The sequence below is a fragment of the Platalea leucorodia genome (assembly GCF_965183815.1).
Source record: "Platalea leucorodia genome assembly, chromosome: 11".
NCBI lineage: Eukaryota > Metazoa > Chordata > Aves > Pelecaniformes > Threskiornithidae > Platalea > Platalea leucorodia.
In genome coordinates, this window is record NC_138833.1 from 8699459 (window position 1) to 8711188 (window position 11730).

The 11730-nt window shown below is 54.6% G+C and overlaps 1 protein-coding gene across 1 annotated transcript; it reads right to left on the reverse strand.

Annotated features, from left to right (window-relative positions):
• Window positions 1-6126: 6126 nt before the first annotated feature.
• On the reverse strand, window positions 6127-10972 carry LOC309596214 (protocadherin alpha-2-like; the record flags this gene model as incomplete). The annotated part of the gene is made up of 2 exons (XM_082324056.1): window positions 6842-10972; window positions 6127-6163 (listed from the first exon to the last, which is right to left on the reverse strand). Exons 1-2 carry the CDS (start codon window positions 9418-9420, stop codon window positions 6127-6129), a joined length of 2616 nt encoding a protein of 871 aa, XP_082180182.1. The 5' UTR covers window positions 9421-10972.
• Between the last annotated feature and the right edge of the window lie 758 nt (window positions 10973-11730).

An 11730-nucleotide genomic window follows, 5' to 3' on the forward strand; every position in this document is an offset into this window, starting at 1 on the left:
TGGCCCCATAGACTTGTGTGTGTTGATGTGGAGTAGCAGGTAGCTAACCATTTCCCCCTGGATTATGGGGGCTTCATTCTGCTCCCCATCCCTGCCTTCCAGCTCAGGGGGCTGGGTACCCCGGGAACAGCTGATCTGACTATTAAAGAGTGAGGCAAAGAAGGCATTAAGTACCTCAGCCTTTTCCTCGTCCTTTGTCACTGTGTTTCCTCCCCGCATCCAATAAAGGAGGGAGATTCTCCTTACCCCTCCTCTTGTTGCTAATGTATTTGTAGAAACATTTTTTGTTGTCTTTTATGGCAGTAGCCACATTAAGTTCCAGCTGGGCTTTGGCCCTTCTAATTTTGTCCCTGCATAACCTCACAACACCCTCGTAGTCCTCCTGAGTTGCCTGCCCCGTCTTCCAAAGGTCATAAACTCTCCTTTTTTTCCTTAGTTCAAGCCAAAGCTCTCTGTTCAGCCAGGCTGGTCTTCTCCCCCGCCGGATCGTCTTTCAGCACATGGAGACAGCCTGCTCCTGCGCCTTTAAGATTTCCTTCTTGAAGAATATCCAGCCTTCCTGGACTCCTTTGCCCTTCAGGACTGCCTCCCAAGGGATTCTGCCAACCACGCTCCTAAACAGGCCAAAGGCTGCCCTCCGGAACTCCAAGGTAGCAGTTCTGCTGACCCCCCTCCTTACTTCTCCAAGAATCAAAAACTCTTTATCATTTCATGATCGCTATGCCCAAGACGGCCTCCAACCATCACATCACCCACCAGGCCTTCTCTGTTCACAAACAAGAGGTCCAGCAGGGTGCCTTCCCTAGTTGGCTCACTCACCAGCTGTCTCAGGAAGTTATCTTCCACACACTCCAGGAACCTCCTAGACGGCTTCCTCTCTGCTGTACTGTATTTCCAGCTGACATCTTGTAAGCTGAAGTCCCCCAGGAGAATGAGGGCTAGCAATCATGAGGCTTCTCCCAGCTGCTTACAGACGCAATCTTTGCAGCAATCTCAGATGGAAACACCACACAGCTGCACATGAGAGTTCTTAAGCATTCTGTCACTAGAGCTGTGACTGCTCAGATCCCACTCCCCACAGATTTCATTCTTTGACAGAACCACACCAAATGCCAATATGTAATCACACTCACGTTATCAACTGGGTGGGAGAATTTCTATGATAGAAAAACAGAGTTGGGCTGCTGTGCAGCGTTTGGCGTGCATGTGCATGTAACCAAATGTGTAAAGCATGACAACAGGACACGCCATCTCTACAGAGGCTGACTATTGAAGTGCACAAGTAGGGGAAGTCGAGTTCACAAAGATTACACCCACCTCACCATGGGCACTCAAAAATCCTGCCTGAGGAGGACAAAGGAACCATCATGGCAACACCAATGGCTGTGGAAGCTACCAGAGATGCCCATCACTACGCAGGGACAGCAGATTGAAGCACCACCCTCCCACAACACCTTTCCCAAAACAGGAGCTGTTCATCAGACACTATTCAGCAGACCGCATTTCACCCCCTCTTACCAACATATTGCCTACATCAGGCAGGCAGCAGCACAAGGGAAGTTCCCTGGTGGGAGATATTCATAACCTCAGGAGACATTGTGAACATTTCAATACCACACACTCTCTCAACATCCAGAAGGCCTGCAACTCCAGACACCTTGGGAGCCTGGGAAAGATCCTGCAAAAGAACACTCTCTGCCCATCCTGCCTCATGCTTTCCTCTAGGCATCCTCCATTCCACATTCTGGGACATGCGTTCTCAAGTCAAGCACGTCATCTCCCATTCTTCTTTTCTTACGACATGGCCCATGATCTACCCAAGGATTTCCATTTCCCGCAGACAAGTCTTCCTACTGCTCAAGGTCACCCTTCACATCAGGACATGGCCAGGCCCTACTCAGTGCCACTGCCACGTTCACCTCCAGGAACATGCCACTTTTTCCTTTCAGTCCAGCTTTTGTGGATCCTTCCATCAATGAACGCACCATAGAAAAGCATACAGATGGTATCGCATACACGGTGTCCAGCAGGCTCTCCACAGCTTACCCTTCATGTCTTGCAACGCTTCATCAATCTCAGATGGAAATCTTACACACCTGGGAGAAATACTATTTCCAAAGATGATCATAGAATCATAGAATCACTTATGCTGGAAAAGCCTCTTGAGACCATCGAGTCCAACCATTATCCTAACACTGCTAAGTCCAGCACCGAACCATGTCCCTAAGCACCACATCTTCTAAATACCTCCTGAGATAGTGACTCAACCACTTCCCCAGGCAGCCAATGCTTGACAACCCTTTGGTGAATAATTTTTTCCTAATATCCAATCTAAACCTCCCCTGGTGCAACTTGAGGCCATTTCCTCTTGTCCTATCCCCTGCTACTTGGGAAAAGAGACCAACACCCACCTCGTTACAACCTCCTTTCAGGTAGTTGTAGAGCTCTCCCCTCAGCCTCCCTTCCTCCAGACCAAACAACCCCAGTTCTCTCATCTGCTCCTTGTAAGTTTTGTTCTCCAGGCCCTTCACCAGCTTCATTGCCCTTCTCTGAGTCTTTCTGAATCTCATACAATTGCCCTCAGCCCATTGATCCAGCCTGTTTAGATCACTCTGAAGAGCCTTCCTACTCTCAAGTGGATCAACACTCCTGCCCAACTTGGTGTCATCTGCAAACTTACTGAGGGTGCACGAGATGCCCTCGTCCAGATCGTTATTAAAGATATTAAGCAGAACTGGCCCCAGTACTCAGCCCTGGGGAACACCACTTGTGACTGGCCACCAACTGGATTTAACTCCATTCACCACAACTCCTTGGGCCCAGCCATCCAGCCAATTTTTTACCCAGCGAAGACTGCACCCGTCCAAGCCACGAGCAGCCAGTTTCTCCAGGAGAATGCTGTGGGAAACGGTGTCAAAGGCCTTGCTAAAGTCCAGGTAGACAACATCCACAGCCTCTCCCTCATCCACTACGTCCGTCACCTTGTCATAGAAGGAGATCAGGTTAGTCAAGCAGAACCTGCCTTTCACAAACACATGATGTTGGGACAGCTCTAATCGCAATGGGCATTGATTTCACGCTGTGAGAGAGCAACCCAAATGCTGACGAGCACAGCACTGTAATGGATGATATCTAATGTGTAGGGCAATTTGGGGTTGTTTGGTTCGGGGTTTTTTTTGGTCGAAAAGAAGGTTTACACGGATTCTTTAAGGATGAGGCTGCTGATCCAAGTATTGAAAAAACACCAACACATGCCAGTGTACATCGTAACACTTCACTGCCCAGGAATGCAGTCCACAACCTGGAGGAAAAGAGGAGCAGGAAAAGAAAATTCCCATTTCTAACACCTGCCTTGGGTCACACTCCTCTCTCTGAACGTTTTATACTCTTAACTACAGTAACAACATACTTGGGAAACAAACAAACAGGAAACGTCTGTATTGCCTTCCCTACTTTCATAATGACTCTGTTGGGAGAACCAAAATGGAGAAATTACACCATGGGGAGAGAGACCCCTGAAGACCCAGTTGTCACCTTCCCTCATGTCTCTTCCAGAGGAGAATCAAAGAGGAGGAGGACAGCATTTTGGACAAGAAACCACATCTGATATAACCACCATCAGCAACAGAAATGGCAGTAAATAGCGCCTGGGGGACTGCCACCACCACAGCCTGCACGTCTCACAGTTGTGCAAGCAACCTCAAGTGGAAATGCTATACACCAGCAAGCAAGAGCATCTGCAAAGCTGGTGATGTCGCACCTCTCATCGCAACCGGCATTGATTTTATTCTATGGGAGAACAACTCACACCTGGAACAGCAAACCTCAGCTGGGAGAATGAAGTACCATCCACCACAGGAAAAGATCATCTAAGGCACCTGAATGTGCACAAGTCCATGGGACCTGATGAGGTGCATCTGAGGGTCCTGAGGGAACTGGCAGATCAAGTTGCTAAGCCACTAGCCCTCATAGTTGAAACGTTGTGGCAAAGTGGTAAAGTTCCCAATGACTGGAAAAGGGGAAACATAGCCCCTATTTTTAAAAAGGAAAAAAAGGAAGACCCGGGGAACTACAAGGCCAGTCAGTCTCACCTCTGCACCCGCCAAGATCATGGAGCAGATCCTCCTGGAAACTATGCTAAGGCACAGGGAAAACAGAGAGGTGATTGGTGACAGCCAACATGGCTTCACTAAGGGCAAATCGTGCCTGACTAATTTGCTGGCCTTCTATGACGGGGTTACAGAGCAATAGATGTCATCTACCTGGACTTGTGCAAAGCATTTGATACTGTCCCGCACAACATCCTTGGCTCTAAAATGCAGAGACAGGGATTTGACGGGTGGACCATTTGGTGCATAAGGAATTGGCTGGATGGTGGCACTCAGAGAGTTGCGGTCAACGGCTCAGTGTCTGGGTGGAGACCAGTGACGAGTGGTGTCCCTCAGGGGCCCATATTGGGACCAGCATTATTTAACATCTTTGTTGGGGACGTGGACACTGGGATTGAGTGAACCCTCAGCAAGTTTGCAGGTGACACCAAGCTGAGTGGAGTGGTTGATGCTCTAGAGGGAAGGGATGCCATCCAGAGGAACCTTGACAGGCTAGAGAGGTGGGTCCCTGCAAACCTCATGAAGTTCAACAAGGCCAAGTGCAAGGCCAAGTGCACAGGGGTCAGGGCAATCCCAAGCATGGATACAGGCCTGGCAATGAGTGGATTGAGAACAGCCCTGTGGAGATGGACTTGGGGGTACTCGTAGATGAAAAACTGAATATGACCTGGCAACATGCGCTCACAGCCCAGAAAGCCAATCACGTTCTGGACCGCATCAAAAGATGTGTAGCTAGAAGGTCACAGGAGGTAATTCTGTCCTTCTAGTCTGCTCTGTTGAGACCCCACCTGGACTACCACATCCAGCTCTGGAGTCCTCAGTACAAGAACGACATGGACCTGTTGGGGTACCTCCGCAAAAATGATCAGGAAGATGGAGCACCTACCCTACGAGGACATGCTGAGAGAGTTGAGCTTCTTTAGTCTAAAGAAGAGGCAGCTCCAGGGAGACCTTACAGCAGCCTCCCACTATTAAAGAGGGCCTACAGGAAAGATGGGGAGGGACTCTTTATCAGGAAATGTCGTGGTCCCTTCCAACCCAAACCATTCTATGATTCTATGACTCTATGACTCTATGATTCTGTGATTCTATGATCATGGCAACATCAACAGCTGTGGAAGATGCTACAGATGCCCACCACTACACGGGGACAGCAGATGGAAGCATTACCCTCCCACAACACCCTTCCCAAAACAGGAGCAAAAAGGTTCATCAGACACTATTCAGCAGTCTGCATCTCACCCCTCTTACCAACACATTGCATACATCACACAGGCAGCAGCACAAGGGACTGTCTCTGGTGGGACATATTCATACAACATTGGGGGCATCTCAGTATCACATATTATCTCAGCATCAGGAAGGCCTACAACTCCAGACACCTTGGAGCCTAGAAGAGAATCCTGGGCAGGAACACTTCATGCTCATCCTGCCTCATCCTTTCCTCTAGGTCTTCCCAAGGACTTCCACTTCCCTCAGACAAGTCTTCCCACTGCTTATGGTCACCAGGACATGGCCAGGCCCTACTCAGCGCCACTGCCACATTCACCTCTGTGACATGCCACAGCTTCCTTTCCCACCTCAAGGCTCAATCCGACTTTTGCAGACCCTTCCCAACGATGACAGCATCATAAAAAAAACACAGAGGTATCATATACATGCTGTCCGGCAGACCCTCTGCTGCTAACCCTTCAGCTTTTGCAATGCTATCTCGGATGGAAATGTGGCAGACCTGGGAACAATACTCTTTCTCAAGGTGATGTCAGGACAGCTCTAAATGGCAACGGCGCTGATTTCATGCTCTGAGAGAAAAAACAAAACGTTGATGAGCACACCATAATAAATGATATCAACCCATTTTGTTTGGGCTTTTTGGGGAGGGGCGGTTCTTTGGGTTTAGGCTTTTTTTTGTTTGCTTGTTTGTTTTGTCTTTTCAGAAAAGAAGATTTCAAGGGCTTGGAAAAGATGTGGCTGTTGACACAAACTGTGAAAGAACGTCAAAACAGGCCAGTGTATTTCACACTACTTCTCCAGCCAGGAACACAAATCCACCACTGGGAGAGCAAGAAAAGAAAAAGAAAATAAAAAGACAATTCCCATTTCTAACACTCTACCTTGGGTCACGCTCCTCTCCCTGAACACTTAACGCTACTAACTAAAGTAACAACACACTTGGAAAAAGAACACAAGAAAAGTCCACAAACAAAATGGAGAATTGTTCTCTCTACAGGGAGAGAAAACCTGGAAATCCCAATTGTCACCTTGCATCACATCGTTTGCAAAGGAGAATCAAAGAGGAGGAGGACAGTTTTTGACAATGCACATACCAGCACGAGCTGCAGTCAGCAAAGGTAACAAGGCAGAAAACAGTGCCTGGGGGGGACTGTCACCACCACAGACTGCGTGTCTTGCACTCCTTCAGCAAGCTCGGGTGGAAACGCTACACACCAGCAAGCAACAGCATCTGCAAAGCATTTCTGCAACCTCTCATCGCAATCCGCTCTGATTATATTACACGGGAGAACAACTCACGCCCAACTCAGCAACCCTCAGCTGCGGACGGTAACTGCTGCTGGGGGCGGCAATACCCTTACTTTTTGTCCCCCCCACAAGCAAGAGCCGAGGGGCTCCGGCAAGGACCCGAAGGCAGATGCAAAGGTCCCAGCAACAGCCTTAAGCACCCGCCAAGCACCCACCGCCCCCAGGCCCCGGGCGCCCAGCCCGGCTCCCACCAGCGCCTCCCCAGGGCGACGGCGAGCAGGGCGAGCAGGGCGAGAACGGAGAGAAGGGGGAGGAGGGGGAGGAGGGGGCGAGAGGCGAGAAAGGGAGGGCCACTGACCGTGTCCAGGAGAGCGGGCGGCTCCGGCTGCGTCTCCTTCGCCGCGGCGCCGGGCGGCGGCGGGAAGTTGGGGCTGAAAACCATCAGGTCGCTCTTGCCCGCGCCGTCCGCCACGCACAGGCTCCGGCTCTGGCGCTGCGAGTACGACCAGCTCCCCACTTCGCTGGCGCACACCAGCGTCGCCGGCCCGGGCCCCGACAGCACGCCCGCCCGCGCCGACCACCGCGACGCCCCGTACAGCACCACCGCCAGCACGAACACGCTCGACACCGCGCAGATGGCCACCACTAGCCACACGTTCGTCGCCGCCGCCGCCGCGCCGCCCTCCGCGCCCGCCGCCGGACGCAGCCCCGCCCCCGGCGACGACGACGACGACGACGACGAGCCCGCGGCCGCCAGCGCCGCCTCGGCGCCCTCCACCAGCGACACGCTCAGCGTGGCCGTGGCCGAGCGCGCCGGCTCCCCGTGGTCCCGCACCACGATCACCAGCCTCTGCCGCGGGCCGTCCGCCTCCTCCAGCGCCCGCGCCGTGCTCACCTCGCCGCTGTACAGCCCCACGCGGAACGGGCCCTTCCCCCGCGGCTCCCACAGCTCGTAGCGCAGCCACGCGTTGTAGCCCGAGTCCGCGTCCACCGCGCGGATCTTCGCCACCACCTGCCCCGCCGGCGCCCCCCACGCCGCCCACGCCCACAGCGCCCCCGAGCCCGGCCCCGCCGCCGCCGAGCCCGCCGCCACGGGCCCCGGCCCGCCGCCCGCAGGCGGCAGCAGCGCCGGCGCGTTGTCGTTCTCGTCCACCACGAAGAGCTGCACCGTGGCGTTGCCGCACAGCGCCGGCTCCCCCGCGTCCACCGCACGCACCTCGAACTGCAGCACCTGCACCTCCTCGTAGTCCAGGGGCTGCAGCGCCCACAGCCGCCCGCTCTCCGCGTCCACCGCCACGTAGCTCGACGCCGGCCGCCACCCCCCGCCCGCCGCCGCGCCCCCGCCGCCGCCGCCGCCGCCCTCCGCCACCGAGTAGCTCACGCGCCCGTTGCCCGCCTCGTCCGGGTCCCGCGCCCACAGCCGCGCCAGCTCCGCGCCCGCCGCGTTGTTCTCCCGCGCCAGCACCGTGTACACGGCCTGCGCGAACGCCGGCGCGTTGTCGTTCACGTCCGACACCGGCACCCGCACCCCGCGGCTGGCGCGCAGCGGCGGCGCCCCGCCGTCCTCCGCCCGCACCTCCACCTCGTACTCCGCCACGCGCTCCCGGTCCAGCGCCTCCCGCACCACCAGCGAGTACGAGCCCGCGAACGTCGCCACCAGACCGAACGGCGCCGCCGGCCACACCGCGCACCGCACCCGCCCGTTCGCCCCCGAGTCCCGGTCCGACACGCTCAGCAGCGCCACCACCGTCCCCACCGCCGCGTCCTCCGGCACCGGCACCGACAGCGACGTCACCCACACCTCCGGCGCGTTGTCGTTCACGTCCACCACCTCCAGCTCCACGCTGCAGTGACCCGACAGCGGGGGCCAACCTTTGTCTCTCGCTTCGATCTCCAAGTCATACGACTGAACGGCCTCGAAATCCAGTTCCCCGGCAGTGCGTATCTCCCCGGAATTTCTATCAATTAAAAACAATTCCTGAAGATTAGCTGAAATCAAGTCGCTAAAAGAGTACTGTATCTCCCGATTATTTCCCTCATCTTTGTCTGTCGCTGTTAGCTGGAGAAACACAGTTCCGGGGACAGCGCTCTCCGGCAGCTGCACTTTATACACCGACTGGTTGAACTGGGGCGCGTTGTCGTTCGCGTCCAGCACCGAGATCACCAGCTCCATCGTGCCCGACAGCGACGGCCGCCCACCGTCACTCGCCGACAGCAACAAACGGTGCACAGCATCCGTCTCGCGGTCCAGCGGTTTCTTTAACACGAGGACTAGTGACATTTTGTTTTCGTGTTTGGATTTTACTTCCAAACCGAAGTGCTCGCTGGGGCTGAGTGCATAGGAGAGCTGCGCGTTGGCTCCGATATCTGCATCCGACGCGCCCTCCAGCGGGAACCGAGACCCCGGCAGCGACGATTCCGCGATGCTGAGGTTTTTCCGGGCGGCGGGGAAGAGCGGGGCGTTGTCGTTGATGTCGGTGACCTCCAGCTCCACGTGGAAGACGCGCAGCGGCCGCTCCACCAGCACCTCCAGCCGCAGGGCGCACGGCGCGCTCTTCCCGCACAGCTCCTCCCGGTCCAGCCGCGAGCTCACCACCAGCGCCCCGCTCGCCCCGCTCACCTCCACGCTCGCCCGCCGGCCCTGCGACACCAGCCGCAGCCGCCGCGCCTCCGCATCGCCCGCCTCCAGGCCCAGGTCCTGCGCCAGCCGCCCCACCACCGTCCCGGCCTCCGCCTCCTCCGGCACCGAGTACCGCACCTGCCCGCCGCCCAGCGCCCACGCCGCCTGCAGCACCAGCACCCGCACCACGGGCACCCACCGCACGCCCATCGCCGCCACCGCCCGCCCGGGCCCCGCACGGCTCCCCGCCGCCGCACGGACGCACCGCCTCTCCTGCCCGCCCCGCGCCGCCCCCCCGCGCTCACAGCCGGGCTCTCCGCCGCACCGGGGCGGAGCCGCCTCGCCGCTCCGCCGACGTTTCTGAGCCTGCAGCGACACCGTGTGCTGCTCCGCCGCCGCGCACGCTCCCCACCACCGCCCGCCACTCCGGCCCCGTCACGGTCATCTCCTCTGCCGCCTCTTCCTTACGTTTTCCTCTTTCTTTTTCTTCTTTCTTTTTCCTCCTTCCTTTGCTCTTTCCTTCTCCCTTTCTCTTCCTTCTTTTCTCCTTCTTTCTTCATTCAGTTGCCTCTTTCTATTCGTTTCTATCCTTCTTCCTTTCTTTCCTTCTAGTTTTCTTCCCTTCCTTCTTTCTTCTCTTCCTTCTCTTTCTTCTCTTCCATCTCCGTTGCCTTCTTGCCCCGCCGTCCCCGAGTCTTTACTCCCCTTTCCCTTCGCTTTCCACCCTTCTCTCTGCTTTACCCCCGCTCCCAGCTCACCACTCGCCTCCAACGCCGCGGCGGAGACCATCACAGACGGAGCCATCAGCGCTAATTACGGGCCATCAGCGCCGGAGCGCGGTGCTCTGACCGTGGGGGAGGCTGTTAGGGACCAGCTCCGTTCAGCGTCTAGAGGTAAAGTCGGTGCGGGCTCGTCATCTTCTCTATCGTCTCTCCTTGCCTTCCTTGCTCTTCTTTCTTGCTCTCTTCCTTCCTTGCTTTTTACCTTCATAAGAGTCCTGCCTTTCTTTTTCCTTGCCTTCTTCATTCCTCTCTGCTATTCTCTTTTTTCTCTTATTTTTCTCTCTAACCTCTTTCTTTCCTCCTTCTCTTTCCTTTTCTCTTCTCTTTCCTTCTCTTCCCTGTCGTTTTCTTTCCTCCCCTCCTCTTCTGTTTCCATCCTTGTCTCTCCCGTCCTTTCTTTCCTTTTCCAAACTTTTTTCCAGATGTCCAAACCATGCTCGCATTGAAGCATAGACATGCCCTTTGGCAAGACCTCTCCTTCCTCCTCCTCACTGCTTTTCATCAAGACTTGCACAGCATCCCTGTCTACTGAGGTTGCTGAGGTCCTCAACTCCATTCAGCCTGTTGAGATCAAGTCAGTGCATCCTGGCAACAGTCTCAAACATCTCTTCCTTCCTGCTTGCTTGCTTCCTTGCTTCCTTGCTTCCTATTTCTTACTTGCAAAGATTCCTTCCTTTCCTTCTTTTTTCACTCCTCCTTTCTCTTTCCTTCTTCCTTTCTCTTCTCTCTTCCTTCCTCTCTTCCTTTTCTTTCCTTGCCACACCGTGTCTCATCTTTGCCTCCCCTTCTCTTCTGCTTCCATCCTGTATCTTCTGTTCATTTCTTCCTTTACCAAAATGTTTTTAAAAGGTCACCACCATGCTCGCCAAGAAGCACGGACGTGCCATTTGGCAAGAGCTCTCATTCCTCTTCCCTACCACCTTCCATCTCTCCGAACAGGGAACAACCTTCCTGCTTTCCTCCCATCCATGCACCGGCAACTTCCACTCCCATCAAGGTGAAGGCCACACTCTTGACTCTCCAGTCCTTCTGAGGACCCAGCAAATAACACAGAAAGGCAATCATAAGCCACCACGTTAACACCACAGCATTTTCACTAAGAATATATTTACTCCAAGAAAGGCATTAGGGTCCCTCCTCTACCTGTCTTTGCTGCCACCTGCTCACCCTGCGCCTGCAAGTAGCAGGAAAGCAACGACAGCAGGCAGTGGTGCTTAGCTGCTCCAAACCTACAGGCATTACAATCCAGGCAACAGTCGGTCGATCTCACATAAAGATGCCACAATTGAACAGGAACAAAAGTTCATCAGCCTCTCAAACACATCCTCTTTAATGTGCGACTTACCTGTAGCATCACTGGTGGTGTCTTCAGAAAAAAGAACACTTTAAGAACAGGAGATTTGGCTTTAAAGGACATTGTCCCTTAACATGATCAGAGATTTCTGGGGATGCTGGACAGAAAAACATTACTGATGATCCACAAAAGCCTTGAAAAGGCTGAACAGCGTGTAGTGCTCCCTTAGGCACTTCTACCAAAGGGGAAGCAGAAGGGAGGCTTGAAAGTTAAGGACATTCTCTCAACATCAGCCTCAGCTCAGGACACTGGAAAAACCTTCCCACACACTCACGGGAAAGCCCCAGAAATGTCTGACACTCAACAGATGCCACGATTCAGCAGTCTGTATCTCATCCACTGTTAACAACACATTGCCAATGTGAGAGGGAAAAAAAAAACCAA